The sequence below is a fragment of the Citrus clementina genome, unplaced genomic scaffold, assembly GCF_000493195.1.
Source record: "Citrus clementina cultivar Clemenules unplaced genomic scaffold, Citrus_clementina_v1.0 scaffold_7, whole genome shotgun sequence".
NCBI lineage: Eukaryota > Viridiplantae > Streptophyta > Magnoliopsida > Sapindales > Rutaceae > Citrus > Citrus x clementina.
Window position 1 is genome coordinate 2877245 of NW_006262075.1, and position 19726 is coordinate 2896970.

Sequence of the window (19726 nt, forward strand, 5' to 3'; positions counted from 1 at the left end):
ACTTATTCGTTTCGGTATATGGAAGCAACCATTCTTTCAGGTAGGATCAAACCGTCTAATTACATGTGAAGGAACCATCTTTGAAAAAGAATTTCCGTTGCCGGGAATTGAACCCGGGTCTCCTGGGTGAAAGCCAGATATCCTAACCACTGGACGACAACGGAGTCTTGTTTGTCGTTTTGACTAACAATAAGATATAAATACAAAAAAACAAAATTTGACTGACTGTCAGCAATCGTTCTTTGAAAGTATGATAAGGCTAAAAAGTTATTTCTCCTTTACACACACTCCATCTTTTAAAATAAATATCAATATATGCACTATTTGGCTGAGTTTGAGCGCAAGATCTTTTTAGAATTTTTTTTTTTCCCCTTTTTACCGGCTCATATATCCTACCAGCAAAATATGAAATATGAGTTCTCCGAAGAACAAAAGAATAGACGTACAATTGATGCGATAAGACCGTGTCGAAGACTTAGGGGCTAAGGTCCCAATTCGCATTTGCGAGAACTGACAGGCAAAAGAATCATGGGCTTTGGCAGTGGCATCCTTTGTATTTAGTCAAGCAAATTACCAATTTGATTATGCACGTGAACATGACAATGAAGACACATTCTGTGGTTACAAATACTTTGTCGTTTCGCATCTTTCATAATTTTCTTCCACAGAAGAAACCAACCAAAATGGGAATCACTTTAGCATAGTTAGTTTATTGGACCCAAACCCGGATGCTTCCTGAATCCTAACGTGTCGATCTCCCAGCAAGAGAATACAAACACAATGTAATATACGTTAGAATTTATCGTGCGTTTTTTTTTATTCCTCGAAGAACCTGAACCTGTGCTATTCCCTATCCCCTGGTGACTGACCGGGGGTGAATAGTGATTGAAGAAAAATGAAAGAATCCGATCATTCAACCATCAAAAGGTTATCTCCACGTGTCGACTTCTTGGCGTAGGCCATAGGGTGGCATCTGTTTTTGAACGGTGTACGTACGACTACCCACACAGTCATTTGTATGCTTTGGTTAATTGATGTAGAATAAAATATAATAAATTTAGGATTTATTTAAGAGAGATGTATGTGCATTTAAATTATTTAATAACCAAACAAATATTATTATGTTTGTTATCATGCAAAAATTAATGCAGTAGTTAAATTTAAATCGTTGTATCCACGTCCAGTCCCGGCCCCCACGCGGGAATCAGGGAGTGGCAGTCTTGTGATTATGTTCGATCAGAGGAAACAGTGAAACTCAGATTGCTTTTCGGCGAAAGAATCCTTCACATGACTCGCTCGCACCTTTCTTATCTAAATTTCAACCTTCTTTATGACCGCGTGCCCACTTCTGCTTGTTCCATTGGTCCGTATTGGATTTGGCATTTTGGGTCTAGATTTAACTTTTTATGTGCTCCGAGCACCGACTTTGGAATTAAAATTTTAATTAAAAATTTAATAAAAATACACCAAAATGTCGTCTTAAATTTAATTTTTTTTAAACAAATCTAAAATGATATTATTTTAGATGTGTTTTAGTCAGGCCTTGGTTCCATTCATTTTCCTTGAAATTGTCTTTGCAGAAATGTATTTTTATTTTAACATGTTTTTTTCTTTTGTAGAATTATTAATTTGTTTTTCCTTTTCTCTTTTTTTTTTTGTAAAAAATATACTTTTAAACGTATCAATAATATTCTTTTTTTTTATTTCACATTACTTTTTTTTCATAAAATAAATTAATGCCTTTATTTGATGAAGCTACATATGAAAATAGTTGACCAAGGTATCATATTCATTGAGAAGGTAATTCTAGAAGCAATCACGCGTTAAGTGTAATTGGTGTTACAATTTCATAAGGATTAATCATATAACATCATATGAGAGAGTTGCTCCTCACTATTTGATAACTTTACTAAATCATTACTCTCTCTTTATTTAATTATTTTCTTTTTGAAAAAATAAATATAAACTTTTAGGGTGACATTGTAACATTTTTTTTTCATTTTTTTTTGTAATGATAAAGGGCTCACTGCATTCCCGCCTCAACTTCATAGCAAAATAAATAAAATTTAATCAATTTTGAATTAACGATAAACTTGCTCCAGAAATCTGTCTTGGTGGGATTGTGATCGAGGTTATTGGTTGTTGAAAATCTTTTTTTTTTTCTTTTATATAACATTGTAACTTCTTACTTTAATTATGAATTAGTTTAAGTTACTACTATTTCAAAAAAAAAAGTTTAAATTATAGTATTCATGTGTACGAACAACTATTTGGATGACATCAATACACCAAATTAAGGTTTCGATTGGGATAATATCTTGAATTAAAGTTTTTATTAGATAGAATATTTATTTAGTATAATTTTTAAGAAAAATGTTTACTTAATTTTCAACCACAAGCCAATAACCTATTGCTTTGATCAGCACCTCCTTTCTTTAACTCTAAAATAGAAAGTTTGATTCTCCTTAATGATTAAGCTTCAATAGGCTTGTGTTGTGGTGCTTCGGCTGAATTATATACAAGATTGAAAAATAATAATAATCACAAACTTTGGTTAAAAAAATAAATACATTTGCTGAAGACGTGACTCTTGTTAAATAAAACATGCAATATGGCAAGAAATTTTCTTTTTTAGATAATTAAAACATCTTAACAGAGATTTGTACAGTAAAAAAATAAAAAGTAAAAATTCAACCACAAACTAACGTCACATATCAGACCACAATTACGATCAGTTGAATGAGTTAACAAAACGAGATTGCCGACAACCAAATTTTTGGTAACCATTCAAGTTGAAGACGAGGACAGAAGCCACCATTAAAAATTAAAAATTGTACGAAAAATTCCAAACTCACCGACCCTTTGCTCTTCCACCATCCAAGTTCATCAAGTTGACCCAATTATGCGACGCCTCGGAAAGTGAGAAAGAGAGAGAGAGAGAGAGAGAGTACGGAAAATTGGCGTATTTGCAGTGAATCTTATAACCTTCCCTTTCAAGCATGAATACATGTACACATCCATACATACATAAACGTAAACTAGTTTTTATGTGCGTCATCTGTCGCTCTTATTTATCTTGGAAGTTCATTAATTAATTCAGACACAACAATAGAAAGAAAAAAAAAAAATGGGACTGAACTTGGATTTGAACATGGCTTACGTTCCAAAAACAACCAAGGTGTCAAAGCTCCATGAGTGTATTAAAAGATTGGAGGAAGAGAGGAGAAAGATCGATGCTTTTAAAAGTGAACTTCCTCTTATCATGCTTCTTGCGGGAAATGGTATGCACGTGTAATTGTTATTTATGTATATGAATTTCTGTTTTACGTGCTGAAGAGTTTTTTCTTTTTTCTTTTTTTTTTGGGGGGGGAATATTGATGGGGTGGTTTAATTGTTTGTGTAGCTATTGGGAAATTGGAGAAGCAGGCAATGCAGTGTACAGAAGTGGAAGAAGAGGTCGACGTTGTAGAATTGACGGCATTTAAGGGGAATAATGATGAAGGTGGAGGGGTTGAAAGGGGCGATGCTGATTTGAGTGACAGGAGAGAGTGGATGAGTTGTTTCCAGGCTTGGAGTTCTGATGTCAGCTTGGATAATAACAAACAACAAACTGCAGTGTCTGAACCAACTTTGGTATGCAAAATTACACTGCTTCCCCCACCCCCTCCCCCACCGGCCCCCCTTTAAAGAAAGTACAAAAATTATAATGAGGTTTCTTTCCTATCTTTGATATTATTTTAACAGATGAAAGGAAAAGGTGATCAGTGTGTTTATGTGAACCCAATTCAAATGAGCAGTGGAGAAGGGGCATTTATGCCACTTACGGAGCACTTTAGTTTTGCAAGAACCGAAGGGAAAGAGGTTTCACGAGTTCCTAGTCTTTCTTTGATGACTCCAGCTATGAATCTGGGTTTTTACAATTCAATGAGCAATGGAAGGCAACCGAATTTGCATTCCAGATTGCAGAATCTGCAGAAGAGAAGGCGGTGGCTGAATAGAAAGAAACAAAGGAGGAGCTGGTCGGCTGAGCTTCACCAGCTCTTTCTACAGGCACTTAGTCATCTTGGAGGATCTGAAGGTTAGAGCTATGGAACTGAATATATAACTTGATTAAATTTTTTTTTTAATAATTACGAAACAAATAACTGGTCTGCTTCTGGGCCAATTCACAATGATCTTAGAATAAGAATCAAATTTGTGAATTGCTAACAGCTTCTCTTTTGATTTGACAGTGAGATAAATTCGTCATTGGGTTCGAGAATACGATTTAAATAAGTATTTATTAGCAGCTCAAATTTGGTTCTAAATTACAAAACGAATATGCATCTACTTTAAACATTTTTTGCTTTAAATTAACTGAGCACGGTGCCCAGTTGAGTTATGTTCTATACTCTGTCTCATTTATTTAGCAAAGGGATTTTTCCTGGTCTTTCTTTAGTCTTTTGATTGTTTATATTAAAATTATTTGCTTTGGGTGATGTTTAAAGCTTCTGAAGTCTTAAAATAAAGTATATATAAAAGGGCAATGACTGTCTTAGTGCCTGTGAAGGTTGCACCACAAAAGGAAGAGAAAACGAATAAGCATATGTATATTAGAAGCCTCAATTTATTCTCAAACTTCCAGGAATCATTCGTCTTTTCTCCCAGAATACTTGGGACATTGTAACTTTCCAAAAGTTTCACAAATCAATTCTATACTAAGTATCCATCATTTCCGCTCTTTTTGGCTTGGTTTTTCTTGATTCTCTTTTCACCTCCTCTTTGAATAGTTTGTATCTCTGAGACTACGTGCTTTGTTCTGTTGTGCAGTGGCAACTCCTAAGCTGATAAAGAAAATCATGAATGTGGACGGCCTCACCAATGACGAAATAAAAAGTCATCTGCAAGTATGTTTTTTTCCTCCTTATTAATTAATCTTGTTCTCACACTTGTTAATACCTTACCTCATCTCGAGCAATACTTTTCCCTTAATGGATTGATTAACGCATGCATATGTATAAATATATTCTTGTCTTTGTGTTCTAGTAGAAATATCGGGCTCATCTGCGAAGCCCTTCAAATAATTCTTCATCTGGCCAAGACAATCATCCACGGATAGCTAATGTTCAAGTTGGCAACTCCTCGAACTCCAGCATTTTACAGTGTGGTTCTTCAAAATCACAAATTCATGTGCCAAGTAGTTCTGCTAATACCATCTCCATGTCTGGCGGCAACCGTGTGGTAGCTGAAGAAGATGCCAGATCAGATGGCCATAGCTGGAATGGTGCGGTTTCATCTACATATGCTATGAATTTTGCCCAAACAGATTTATCTGGGAATCAGCCTATAAACATAAAGATATGATGGCTTTAAAGTGGAGTTGCTTTTCATAAGCCACTAGTGAGATGGGATGGGGGATTCTACGTGTATTATGAAACATCAATATATCTTAGTAGTTCGTAATGTTTTATCAATGGCTTGCACTAGCCAGTTTATTTTAATATTTATTTTTAAATATTCAGGACTCTCTAATTAGTGTCCAAGTCTTAATTAACTTTGTTATGGAATGGTTTATTATATGTGTATCTGTAAAGTTTGAGGTGTTTGGCTTTATATTCATTGTTATTTCTCCCCCAAAATACAATCAATGAAAATTCAGAACGGTTGCTATCGATAAATATCTTAGAAATTTTGCTTTGTTATTGGAATATCACCGTCTAATCACTAGACAATTAATAATAGATATAACGGTTGATCTGTATCTATAAATATCACCATCTAATCACTAACAATTTATAATAACTAACTGACAAGATTATTACTACCGAACCAAAGTGGCCTCCGGTTTTGTTTTCTTTATTAGAAAACCAAGTGCACATGAATTCATTATTTTCACATAAGCTGCTAACTTTGTTTTGTATATTTCTCTTATTGTCCTACCAATACATGACTTTGAATGACTCCAAGACAATGGCAGTTTCACTTCACTATTCATTGGATTCTTTCTATGCTCAATGCCTTAACTCTCATCTTCAATCTATTTACTTACTTTTTTTGTTCAATTTTCAAGATTGAAGATTTCAAACGTTAAACACATGTCACTTCTGTCGGATTACTAAAGGTATCATTTACTTGGATTTGTTTGGGGGCAATACTTGGGAGGGTTAATTGGTAGTTAACAAATGTAAACATAATTAATAAAATTGTAAAGGTTAGATAAATATCAACATGTTATATTATCGTCACAGTTGCCTGTAATACTGATATTCATGCAAAGCTGAACCAGTAACCACATTATTTCAACTTCTTTTCTCGGGCCGATTAAGAGCATCTTAGCAGTTGTCTAAATGGGTGCATTTCCTCTGTCTTCCGCGCTATTATTGCAATATGATGTTTTGATTAATTGCCTCGCGTCGACTTGCAAATTACGTTTTCTGAATGGGTGTTGCTACTCCCACCCCTTCAAATTCCGAAACTAACCCTCATTGAACCCTCCTCTTTCAACTCCATTGCTTTCCTCTATTAGCGTTTAGCTGAGAATCATAAGAATTATGGCCCATTTAGGATTGAGATCGGATAGATATAATTTAAAAAAATACAATATTAAAGTGTTTGATAAACACTAATTGTTGTAATTTGTAACATATGTTTATATGATTTTATATTTATATGATGAAAATTTTATTATATTTTTAATTATTTCGTCAAAAATATCATTTAAAAATTATATTTACTACATGCTATTAACTTTTGTTTTATAATTATGTTTTTTTTTTTACATAAGTTGTAACTTAAAAGTTATAGTACCTCAATTCTGAACAGAACCTTAGGTGGTATTTATTTTTTTGTCTGAAATCTTAATAGACCTGAATTAATCTAAATTCTGAATAAAGTTGAATGTCTGAATCTGAATGACATGTTTTTTTTTTGTCTTAATAGCTAAAAATAATTATTAAGTTGTTTACTTTTTTAACTTAAAAAATTTGAAAACTAATATTTTTCCATTTATGCCCTTACAAATTATAATGTTAAACAAATAATAAACATCTCAAAGAACATAAATAATGTAATAAATTATCATAACATAAATCATATTCAATTGAGTAGAACTCTTTAATATTTTATATCATATATGTTAATCAATTTTATTATAGTTTGTGATGTTTTTATATGAAAAATATTTATAAAAAATACAAAGATAAATAATGCTAATTTGAACAAAATAAAAATATAAAAATAATAATAGTCTACCAATACATATTATCACAAGTTATATACAGATGGATAATAATATTAATTATTAAAATTTATTTAGGTAAGGATGAAAATTAATTAATTAAATAGGGATGTTTAAATATCTTTTAATGATAGCATTCAAACTTTTTAGATTAAGTAAAAAGCTAAAAAAATAGCTTAATAATTTAATGACTTAATTACTGAAAATCTTCATTAAGTTGAAAAAACAAATAGATTTAATGACTTAACTGATTAAAATTAAGTCAATTAAGTCATTAAGTTTTTATAAAAAAAACAACCCCTTAGTCTACGAGAATGAAAGAAAAATCCAACAAGCCAGAAACCTACAAGATTACAATAGAGTTTTTTTTTGTTTTTTGCCTCTTATGCCGAAATAGAATTTAAAAAAATGTTTATTTTGATGGCTATGGAATATACACCCAATTTTTATTTCTTAAACTTCTTGGCGTTTTGATTTATTCAATAGATTATTCCTTCTATTCAGAAATAAAAAAATTACAATTCGTGTTTATTTTCTCTATTCCTTTAGACATTTCAAATATAAAAATTAGAATTATCAAAAAAAAAAAAAAAGAGAGAGAGAGAAAAGGCACTTTGTTGATTATTTAAAACAATAATTCAGACTACTACGGTTTTTAATGATGCTGAGAGTGATGCATAAGCTAAAGCAGTAATTTTCGACTGAGGGTAGAGTAGTAAATTAAAAAAAGACTTTATCAGGACTATTAAGGTGTGGTGAAAGCAATACTATTTTTAATTTGTCTTCATAGCCCTACTTTAAAGGGTGGTGATATTTAAAGTTTTAATTTAATTTCATTACCGTTCACTTTTCAATTAGTAGTATTTATTTAAAAAATTATCCCTAATAAAAAATATAAATTTTTTTTCTTCTCCCTCATGCTTTCAATAGATCACATTTTGAATTGAATATTAACTTCTAATCAAATCTTAAATTAAAATTTAAATAAAATCTTAGATTATTACACAAAATCAAAATCACTATTAGGGGTGGACAAATAATTCTACCCAACCTGATTTGAAAAATAAGTGTTTGGATCGGACGTGAATGAAAATTTCAACCCAAATTGGATGAGATTTTAGGCAACTCGATTGAATTGGGTCAAACCCAATCCAATCAGAATATTCGATCTGAGTTGACATGACACTGAATTTTAAAAACAAAATAAACTTAAGGATTTCTCTATGATACTATATATATTTTTATAGTACTAATGGTGGGATTTGTGGACCCTTAAATATTAGTATTTTAATCCACTTTTTATTAGTAAAGTTTCATCAAATTAAAGATCTCTTATCATCTAGTAAATAAAGTAATGAGATAATTGCTAATATAAACATTGTTAATTCAAATAAATTTAACTAATTACACCCAATCAATATCTAGCAATGCATTTAGAATAATACACAACTAATTTACTTAAACTTCAACAACTAAGAGAGAAACTACTAAGATTCTATGACAATGACATTAACACAAAATTTTTTGCTTGCTAGAATCAAATCTATCATTATTCTTCGATTATTAGAATAGATTTCTTATTGTGCAAACTTTGAAATAGGTCTCTTCTTGTTGTTGTACAAGCATGACAAATAATTGTAGCTTTAATTGAGATTCTAGCTTTAAAAACTACTTTATTCTTCAACTATATTTAAATATACCATGTGCTTTTCGGCCTTGCACCGAGATGAAGATTGCTCCTATCCATTATTCGTTCTTCTCTTTTCCACTGGATATTGATAGACCAACAACCTAGAATAAAGATCAAAGAGGAGAAAGGAGAGCAGACAACTACTTTGCCATTCCAGCTTCATGAAAAAAAAAAACAAAAGAAAATGTTTGATTCTTCGATCTTTATCTACAAGAAGATGCACACATAAGGATTATGCAATGAAACTTAATTGCTGAATGTGTCAAAAATTCAATTTCAAATAAAATAACTTAAGACATTGTATTTTATTTTATTTGTTATTATTATTATTATTTTAAATTTAAAATCACCCTTTAATCTATTTGTTATATATTATTTTAAAAAAACTAAAAATTTTTAATAATAAAAATAATATATACCATTAATTAAATTTAATGATGCATATTTCTTTTATATTATTGATGGTATATGAAAAAATTACGGCATCATAAACTTACTTAATTACTTAAATAATTTGAGGGGTCAGAAAGTCATTACTCCACTTTTAATTTTAGAGCCCACTTAGGCTTGAGCCCATTGGACTCAACAGAACACAGCTCACGAAATGTTTCCGGCGAAAAGAACATGAGAGATTGGATATCAATACAAGTCGGATCCAGATGGATCTGCACCACTCGGATCCGACCTATATCCGCCCGCCTTATTAAATATTGCCGGCTGTTTTTTCGCGGGTTCTGCTCGCTCACTCAATGCTTTGGAATATTTAGTCTTTCTTGAATTTATTATTGTAGACTATCAAGTTGTGGATTTCCGGTTAATTTTCTGAGAGTTCTCACCAACCACAAGGAACTGCACAGATTGCAGATTGGCAATGCTACAGCCTACAGGACAGCTTTCAAGCAACGAGTAGGCAACCAATTTGTTTTCAAGTCTACCCGATTACTATCCGGACAGGGTAAATCCGGATCCGTATCCAAATGGTGCAGTCCCTCCACAATTCTAGACTAATTTTGACTTTCGACTGAAGACCCCAACAAAGTACGCGCCGTTTTCCACTAGCTACCTCTAGCGTCTCTAACACAGACAGGCTCCCGCATCTCTTTCTCCCGCCCTAGCAGCGGCAGAGTACACAGGTAAAGTATTAAAGACCAGACTTTCAAGTTTCTATGATAAACAACAAATCTTGTCTCAACTTTTTATTTAATCTTATTATTTAGCATAATATTACTGTTGATGGAATTTGTAGGCGCATAACATTAGTACCGGTTTATTGGTTGGCAGCTATGAGAGAAATCGTGACCGTCCAAGTCGGAGGTTTCGCAAACTTCATTGGTTCTCATTTCTGGAACTTCCAGGTACACCTTCATTATCAAAAAATAAATAAAAATTTGCAGCTTATTTTGTCGACAATAATGACGTATATTTGCTTTTGTTCGAATTATGCTGCTGCCCATTTAGTGTTGTAATTATATGTTTAATGCTGCAGGATGAGTTACTTGGTTTGGCTTCGGATCCTAACAACGACCCAGTCTTCAGGAATCAGTGTCTAAACATGGACGTTCTCTACCGCACTGGTGAGACACAACAGGTGAAGAGTTTGTCTTTCGAACTCTGTTTAAATAATTTTTGTTGCCTGTAAATCTATTGGAAGTCAATTGATGGTTGGGTATCAAACTACGCTATGCAGGGCGTCCTGACATATACTCCCCGTCTGCTTTCTGTTGGCTTTCAAGGTACTTTAATTTATATATTTGCAGTGTTGATAAATATCTATTTTCCTGTGTTTTGCTCTAGGTAATGGCAAGCTCATTTATGTAAGGAACTAGAATTGGAAATAAAATCTTACTTATTTGCTATGATTTGGTCATATTGAGAGCCTCTGTCTCAATTAAAGCGAGTGAGTTATTTTACCATAGGCCTTACTATGAATCTTGCTCCTTTTACTTCTCTTTTCTAACAAAGTCTGTATAAAGACAATAAAATTTGTTTTGCGCTGTTCTGTTTGTGGGTATATTTAATTTAGTCTTTCCAATTGCAGGATCCCTTGGATCTATGAGTTCACGTGGTTTATTGTATAATGAGAGTTCTCCTGGACCGTCAGATGTGGTCACATGGTGAGAACTTTTGTTTAACTATTTTACATTAATATTACAATGATGATGCTTGTCAACTATTTTTGTGTGCTTGCACGCTGCCAACTTCTGCTGCTTCACATCCAAATCATCTATTGTCTTATTCCTCTAAGATAATGTACTTTTGCCAAATTACAAGTATGGACTTATCTTCTATGAACTACCTGCACCTTAATTTGCAGTTGTTTAAATTGGGTATCTTACGACTTGTCAGCAAAGATGTTGGCTTAATGATGAAACAGTGTTTAAACTTGTCTATTAATCTACTCTTGTTGCCATATATGTTTTTGTAATCTGATGATGGTATGTAAATGAATTGAATATATGTAGACCGATGTGTAGGTCTGATAGTGTTTGTGGTATATAAATGAATTGAATGTATGTAGACCAATGTGTAGGTCTGGTAGTGTTTCCACTCATGCATCTGCACCTCGTAAAAAGAACTTGTTCTTGCAACGTTTGTATGAGGAAGAGCAGGAGAGCTTCAGTATGATTAATGGTACCAGCAGTGGGAAGAGTGATTCTCAAAGAGAGATTCAGGATAAGGATATAGTTGAGTTTTTAGATAATCACGTTGAGTTTTGGACTGATTTCTCAAAAGTGCATTATCATCCACAGAGTTTATACGAATTAGGTGGATTATGGATGGACCCTCAAGAATTTGACAATTACGGAATTGGAAAGGATGCTTTCTCTGAAGGTTTCCGAGGAGAGGAAATATGTGAGAGGCTTCGCTTTTTTGTAGAAGAGTCTGACCATATTCAGGTATATTTTACTGGATACACATTTTACCTTCTATTGTGATTTCGTTATGGGAACTCTTGGGAGATTCAAGCACTTTTTATCCATTTATCGGTTTCACCCCAACACTGAATTCCATCAAAAACAGTTGTCTGCATGCTAAACTAAGGTCAAGATTGAAGATGTCTTTTTCAAGCTTCTTGAAGTTTAAAATGACATAGGTTCTCACTAGATACTTCTTTTCATTAGTTTTTGAATATTTGGCGATTTTGACAGGGGTTTCAATTTGTTGTTGACGACTCAGGAGGTTTTTCCGCTGTAGCTGCAGATCTTTTAGAGAATATTGCTGATGAGTATGCAAACACTCCAGTCTTGCTCTTCGCCGTCCGTAGTCCCAGTTCTCAGATGAACCTCAGAAGTCGGAAGCAGACAATCTTCAGGGAACTTCACGATACAGTTTCATTTTCAAGATTAGCTTCCTTCGGTAAATTGATTGTACCAGTTGGTTTACCCTTCTTGAATGAAAGTAAGATATTTTGTTCATCGACTGCATTTTTAATATGATATTTTGGCTCCTCTGTGTCTGCCTGTATATTTTATATTGAAAGCATTTTCTGGAATTCTGGTTTGTTTTGACAATTTGGTTTCTCTGACTTTGTGAAATAGTTCACTTTTAATGATTGCGTTGCATGTGCAGAGTACCCTCTGTATGTTAGTCATTGTGTATTGCATGCAATACTCGTATATTCTTCTGCCATGTATTTTAATGTTTCAAACTTAATCATGATTATCTAGATTTTACATACTCGTGTTGAGCCATCAGTCACTCTTCAGTTCTCCACGTCGTTTGTTCTGATTTCTCCTTTCTGTGGATTAATCTTCTGCTCATGATTTTGAAGGTAAAGCTTCAACATTACTCTGCATTGAAAATGAGAAGCCTTACCATTGCAGTGCAGTTTATGCTGCTGCGCTACACTCTGCAACTCTTCCTTACCGAATGGAACCAGTGGGGCCCACTGCAGATTCGTTTGATGTTTTTGGTGCCGTGGATATTAACGGTTTTGTACAAATGTTAGCTGGGCAAGCTAGGCAGAATACAGTGGCTATTCTTGATGCTGCAATGCCGGCACCAGCGTTGAATGGTATTAGGACAGGCTTACATTTCATGCTATTACTTAGAGGTATTAAGTTTGGCTATTCATTTTGTATCTTGCTTTCCAGGGAAACAGCACGAACAATCTTTACTTGGGAATCTGCAGCCTCTGACACCGGAGGTATCTGAGGATGTGGAGGACTTGCAGGCTGTGGAATCTATGATTATTCATGGAGCTCTTCGGTCAGGTACTATTTAGAGTTGTCCATTTTTAGTGAATGATCCAATGCCTCAGTTTTATGGGGTTATGTTTAACACTGTGAGAGTACTGTATATCAAAGTGGGCAGATTATAATTTTTTCAGAATCGTGCTTTTCATGTCTTTTCTGCTGAAATAGTTGGCATTTTCAATGATTGAGCAGATTCTGGGATTTTATGTGTATTTGATGCTTTGCAAGAGAAGTAAATTTATTTCAAGTTTTAATACTGGTTATATTCTGCAGATGGTCAGCGTGCTTCAATTTCTGAAGTGAAAGAAACAGTTAATGCTATATATGGGCATGCAATAACAAGGCCGATGTTTTGCCATCTATCAGTTGCTCGATGTCCTCTTCCTATACCCTTGCCATATCCTTCAATGTTTGGGAATCTTGTCGGACAATATGGGGAGCTTTTGAACAGCCCATTTGTAGGTTCTTCCCCAAGGGGATCACTTGAGGTTCATTCTATACCCATGGCTGTCAGACTGCGTTCAAGCAGTGCTATTTTGCCATTTTTAGAAAATAGATTGGGAAACCTTCGGAGATATGGATTGCAGAGAGGAGCCTTGGGAGCTGAGCTACTTAGAAATTGGGGATTTGCAGACGATGAATTGTATGACATGGGAGAGATGTTGTCAAAAATGGTTTCAACAATGAAGCCTCATTCCGAAATCTCCTCTGATTCGGATTGAGTCTCTAGTGGATGTTAAGCTAGTTCTCTCGAGCTCACCTGCATAACCCAACTCAAAGTCCCCAAAACCTTTGTTTCGAGAAATAATTGCTTGTAAATTTTATTCTAACGTAGATGAAGTTTTGTATTTGACAAAAGAAAGTGTGTTATACGACTGACGAAGTGGTTTCGCTTTGAAACTTGAAAGTGATAACTTTGATGAATGAATGTTAAGGCTTATACATCTCTCTTGTTTTTCTGAAGCAGATTGGATTATTATTATTCTTACTATTCGTCTTAAATAATCAGCTGATACTTTGGTTTCAAATCTCCACACGAGGAAAAAAGAATAATAATGTCTTAGCTCCCTTCACATCAACGCTGTGATGGCAAAAGCAAAAAGCTTGTGCCTTGAGTTTTCATGGCTGCCCTACGAAGAAAGGTTAGGTGGGTGACTGAAACCCTACGGCATTAAATTGGAAATGAGGCGACCTTTGAAAAAAAAAATTATTAACACTCCATAAAAGAAAAAGCAAATCTATAGTTTTTTCGTTTTTTTTTAAATTCACTTATTGAGAAATAGTATATCATTCCACATTTTTGTGTAAATAAATTATTTTTTAATAATAATTTACAAAAATGGCCTAAATTTAGCTTAAATATGAGTATATCTTAATGTATATATATGAAAATACGTTTGTTTTTTTATTTTTCACTATCATAAAAACACACTCACCTACAGTACTATTCTGTTTGAAATTCTCATTTACAATTAAAAAATATTGATAGTTGAATATGTAGAAAACAAAGAAAAGGGATAAATGAAAAAAAAGAAAAAGATAAAAGGATACATTATAAAGTAGGGAATAAATATATTTGACAGGGGTATGAATGAGAGAGAATAATAAAGTTATATTTAAGTGTTTTACCATCTACATAAAAATTAGAATATTTAACTTTTTTCATTTACATTAAAACATTTTATAACTAAACATAAGTTATAGAAAATAAACAAACTAAAAACTCTAAATGTTTCAAAAAAATAATTAAAATTCAAACTTTAGAAAAAAAACTTATTTAATTTTTTTTATAAATTCTTCACATTTACATTTCTTTTCTCCATCTAATATTATTTTATAAATGGTAAATGCTCAGTTAATCCCTCTAGTTAAATTGCTAGCAAAAAGTTAATGACTAGTTACTTTTTAATCATAGAAATGTTGTTACGTTAAAGGATACTTCAAAAAAAAAATTACGCTTTAATTTTCCTGATATAGACATAAAATAACTTCGCAAGAAGTACAAAATCCCTTTTTAAAACAATGAAAACAGACAGAATTTGTTGGTTGAAACTTGAAAAAGCTTATTCGAATAATTTGTGAAGCTATTAATCGATATATACTGAGGATCCACCTATAATGATATCACGGTGGTACCGTGCCATATCCTTTGTCTTTTGTGGCTGCAGTATTATAAATTTTCATATAACCTATTTTTACTCGTTTTTATTTAAACTTTGATTCACAAATATTAAGTTAATATCTACTGCATCCATATGAACATTTTAGTTAGCACCTTATACTATTTATTCTTTATAAATTCTTATTCTATATTGCACTTATATTATAATACTTCCTCTGTGAAGCGAAATGCCCACGTCGAACCCACAAACCCGACCCATATACTATTTCCATTTCCGGTCACTTCACCGGCCAAGGTTGGTACCGATCGGAAGATCCTACGATGCCGGTCATCTCCATGCCAACCTTGTCGCCGAAAAGCGTTCAAAAAACTGCTGATTAAAGCCGTGAAAAGCCGCGGAACCGCCGCTTCAATTCTCCATGATTTCTCTGGTTTCCGGCGACGCTATCACTGTTTTGCTCCCCACGATTCCCTCTGTATTTTTTGACCAATCACAGCCACCGGGGGAGCCGATTTGCCGTTGATTGATCGTTGAAGGATTCACGGCTTTGGGAGCTCGATCCGGCCCCATCACCACGCGCGGCAGGTCACCACCGCCACCGTTGGACTCAGCTCGGCCAGAAGTGTCTAACGTGAGTTTTCTGTCGCCATCAGTTGAAATCCGGTCACCGTTGGTCGGCATGGGTATTTCGGTAATGTTCACATGGATGCAGTTGAAATTAACTTAATATTTGTAAGGTAAAGTTTAAATAAAAAAGAGTGAAATGAGTTATATGAAAATTTATCACAAAAGACAAAAAAAAATGACACGGTACTACAGTGGTACCGCAAGCGATCCTTATATTGATTATTTTTGTGAAGCTAAAAATAATTATTTTTCAATAATTTTTACTCCGATGCAATAAAAGTTTATTATAATTCAAATTCACGTGGTCAGAGAAAGCGATTTCATGAAATTCACAAGATGAATATAAGAACACAGGCATAGTTGCTATCTGTGAGTTATTTATTACATAGATTCTTAGTCGTAGGCAAGTTCACAAAATCTTTGGTCAACAATATTAAAACAATATAAAAATAATAATAATAAATGAATAAACAAACGGACACCAGTTTCATGGGAAAAAAATTTGATCAGTATTTTAATTGATAAGCAAAAGGAGTGTGGGACACCACTGATGAACCCTCAATCAAGCAGTGAGTTTGATAGAATATTCCTATTGCTTCTACAATCTTTTAGCCCCTCTCTTAATGTGCAATATATATATGGATCCCTCTAAGTTACATGCATGTAACTTACAATCCTCTCACATGAATAGTGAGTGGACCCATATTATTCACTATTCATGTGAGAGGGTTGTAAGGTACATGCATGTAACTTATCATTAACCTATATATATATATATATTTTATCCTTCTGAAATTAGATATCATCTCAATTTATATTCCTATTTACCTACCATTGTTTTTCTTTTCTTTTAATCGATTATTTTTCATTTTTACAGAGATCCCCATTAAATGATTATGGCTGGGGATCATCACGGATTGTCAGTCACAGTTTTCAGAAACAAGCGATAAACTTGGTACCTGTAGCAATCTGATCTTTATAAATAGAAAATCTTAAAAAGGATGCATTAATACACAGAAATCCTCCTCCCTAAAATTCTTTTTCTCTCCTTAAATCAAGCACCCAATCCACTGTTGGGGAAAAAAAAGAAGAAGAAAAGAAGATTCATGCATTACTGATAGTCTTTATAATTAATGCAACAGGACAAAAGTGTCAAGTAAATTGTGTAGTAGAACCAACTGACAAATTAGCCCTCATTAAGTGCTATCGCAGTAATAACGAAGTCGCGATCAAAATCTGCTGTGCGTTCACAATCAATTATCTATTAATTTGATATTAAACTAGTGCAAAAAAAAAAAATCAACAAAAAGGAAGGATAGAATGAGAATGGTTGTCATACACTGTTTAAAGACTAAAGAAAGAAACAAAAGAGCTTTAAGAAACTGACTTGCCAACTTCAGATTTACAAGTTTATAATTTAACAAGAAAAAAAAGAAAGGTGAAGCAAGTACCATTCCTACTGAACAATGATTAGACCCCAACTGGAAAAACAAAAAGCTGTACTAGAAGATCAAAGTGGTTCTACTTTTTAAAATTTTGGATCTCTTTTTTTTTTTTTCACCCATAAACAATGCATATTAGTTGAGGCTTCGGATCATCATTTGTAAATCACTTTCCCCTCTTTTTCTCCTTCTTTTCTAACCTGTAAGCCGCAGGTAAGAGCTGAGCTTAGCTTCACAGCCACAGATAACAAAAAGGGCATTAGATTTTTGCATTTATCATCAATAACAATATATCTTCGAAAAGCTAAGATTTATGAGTACCAGTAAAGAGATCTTGACAGAGGTCGGCCGTAATTTTTGAAAAAGTAGCATTGCTTAAAACTGTGTAGGGTTAGCATTGCTTAACTTTGACAATATACAAGAACTCATTACTCATGAAACAAAAACTTGACCCCAAAAAAAAAAAAAAAGAATAGTAATAACGAAAGACCGGAGATATTATAGATATTTGTTATTAGCTTTCAGTGCATAACAAGTTAAACCGAAAAACTCTAATCCCAAAATTATGGTAATGATTTCAATGCAATTAATTTCTTTCAGAAAACTTGTGCGACAGCTCAAGGGGCATTTTGACATGCAACCTAAATCATAATTCAATTAAATTAAAGAGTTGACCGAAAATATCTGATCAGGGACAAAGGATTTGTCTTTTCCGTAAAAGAAGTGCAAAATGAGAGCGGATGACGTGCCCAAGTCAAGCATATTTAATGAATTGATTTAACACAAGAAAATCCCATAAACAACCCACCGGCAGCTACCTCAATTTTGCAGTAGTATGTTATTGAAAACACTCGTTCAGAATTTCAAAGATGCATTGGACCTAACCTAATCAATTTACATGCCGACAGTTTTCTATGACAAGAAAATTAAGTATGCTGTAAATCTAAGGCTGCTATTAACTTATAAAATTGATCTAGAAATGAGACGTTCCTATTCTCTTAGTGAAATGAAAAGACAATAACCCTACTGCTTTATGCAATAAAAGAGTAATTTGTCTTTCCTGAAACTGCAACCCATCAATTACTTGCCCAATTTACGGAAACCAAGCCCTCAACCTAATGCATAGGGGACAAAGACAAAACACATATATAATGTATTTGTTGAACGAACAATGAGAAAAAATTTGGGAAAAAAATAATAGAAAATACAAACCTAAAAATGGAAAAAACTGCTGCAGTAAATGATATAAAAGAGATGCAAAAGATCAACAAGATGGGCCACCGATACTCCTACCCTCCTCACTTGGAGATTTTTGCTGCTGTTGAGTTTGTGGCGGCGGCGGCGGCTGTTGCTGCAAGAGCTGAGCTTGAAGAGGATGCGCTGTAGCATGGTGATGATGATGCTCCGCTGGTTGTTGCTGTGCTTGAATCTGATAAGAGTTATCGAAACCCCCCAAAGCCAAAGAAGGGGACATAGTGCCACCACTCATTTGATTATTAAACCCAGTTGGAGCATCGAATCCACTGTTAAACCTCACAAGCTCTTGTTGCTGCTCATAACTTCTCAACATCTCTTGCTGCTCCTTTGCAGCTACGGCTGCAGCCAGTTGCTGGGCCTCGAACATCTGCTGCTGTTGCTGATTATGTTGATGTTGATGCTGTGGATCGCGTATCACCAACTGCCCGCTGTGGGACGATCCCGTAGGTATACCCATCATGGGCACCATGCCATGCTGTATAACAGTTGATGATGATGGGTTACCCAAATGTTGTTGTGGCATAAAAGCTTGAGCTTGCAACATGGGCATCATGGCTTGAGGACCAATATACGTTGCCAACTCTTTCTTTGCGCTATAAAGATCGCTCTGCACTTGTTTCAGCCTATGTTGTAAGATCGAGATCAGACCTACGCAGCCATAAACCGGGTCACGAAGGCGGGCCTCGGCCTCATAAGCCAATGAGTTAACGGCGTCTTCTCGGAGGTTGGTAGCCAGTTCGTTTAGAAGCTTAGCAACATTGCTAGCACCAAACACCTTGTGTACGTTAGCAAATTTTTGTGGCTGGTCCGGTGGAAAATATGGTGCAAATACGCATTCTTGCGTGCATTTTCGACGGAGAAACTTGCACGCTGCACATGGCGAATTTGAAGAAGACATTTTTTTTTAAAATTTTCCAAACTGATTCACAAAACACAAAAAAAAATATCAACAAAAATAAATCGAATCAGTATTACTTGAGTTTATTTATTATATTTAACAGAAATGAAAAAAAAAAAAAGCATTCATTCAGTGCAAGTATCATTTACCAATTCATGAGCAGAAAGTGCTCATTAAAAAAGCTTCATGCTGCTTTTAAAACCGCCATGATTAGTCATAAATGATACATATAATCAACAGTTACTTATAACCGAAGCTAACTGATCATTTACCCCCA

The 19726-nt window shown here is 33.9% G+C and overlaps 3 protein-coding genes and 1 non-coding gene across 5 annotated transcripts in view; 2 read left to right on the forward strand and 2 right to left on the reverse strand.

Moving 5' to 3' along the window:
• Nucleotides 1–92: 92 nt before the first annotated feature.
• Nucleotides 93–164, reverse strand: TRNAE-UUC. Its single transcript has one exon. It is a non-coding gene; the product is annotated as a tRNA-Glu (tRNA).
• Nucleotides 165–3104: 2940 nt separating this feature from the next.
• Nucleotides 3105–5610, forward strand: LOC18036440 (transcription factor HHO5). The gene is made up of 5 exons (XM_006425769.2): nucleotides 3105–3281; nucleotides 3404–3633; nucleotides 3745–4078; nucleotides 4810–4886; nucleotides 5029–5610. The coding sequence occupies exons 1-5, from the start codon at nucleotides 3128–3130 to the stop codon at nucleotides 5341–5343; spliced, it is 1110 nt and encodes a 369-aa protein (XP_006425832.2). The 5' UTR covers nucleotides 3105–3127; the 3' UTR covers nucleotides 5344–5610.
• A 4114-nt stretch (nucleotides 5611–9724) lies between these two features.
• Nucleotides 9725–14031, forward strand: LOC18036441 (protein misato homolog 1). 2 transcript variants are annotated; one of them, XM_024181404.1, is made up of 10 exons: nucleotides 9725–10039; nucleotides 10153–10261; nucleotides 10393–10494; nucleotides 10594–10639; nucleotides 10945–11020; nucleotides 11437–11803; nucleotides 12056–12305; nucleotides 12679–12921; nucleotides 13001–13120; nucleotides 13376–14031. In XM_024181404.1, the coding sequence occupies exons 2-10, from the start codon at nucleotides 10190–10192 to the stop codon at nucleotides 13822–13824; spliced, it is 1725 nt and encodes a 574-aa protein (XP_024037172.1). In that variant the 5' UTR covers nucleotides 9725–10039; nucleotides 10153–10189; the 3' UTR covers nucleotides 13825–14031. The 2 variants fall into 2 exon arrangements, with proteins under 2 accessions (XP_024037172.1, XP_006425833.1); XM_006425770.2 differs by having other exon boundaries at nucleotides 10188–10261.
• Nucleotides 14032–17341: 3310 nt separating this feature from the next.
• Nucleotides 17342–19726, reverse strand: part of LOC18036442 (LOB domain-containing protein 36) — a 3060-nt gene continuing 675 nt past the window's right edge. The window contains exons 3-4 of the mRNA XM_006425771.2: nucleotides 18588–19470; nucleotides 17342–17524 (exon numbers count right to left, since the gene is read on the reverse strand). Of these exons, the coding sequence (XP_006425834.2) occupies nucleotides 17490–17524; nucleotides 18588–19449 (897 nt within the window). The 5' untranslated portion in view covers nucleotides 19450–19470 and the 3' untranslated portion in view covers nucleotides 17342–17489. The remainder of the gene's footprint in view (nucleotides 17525–18587; nucleotides 19471–19726) is intronic.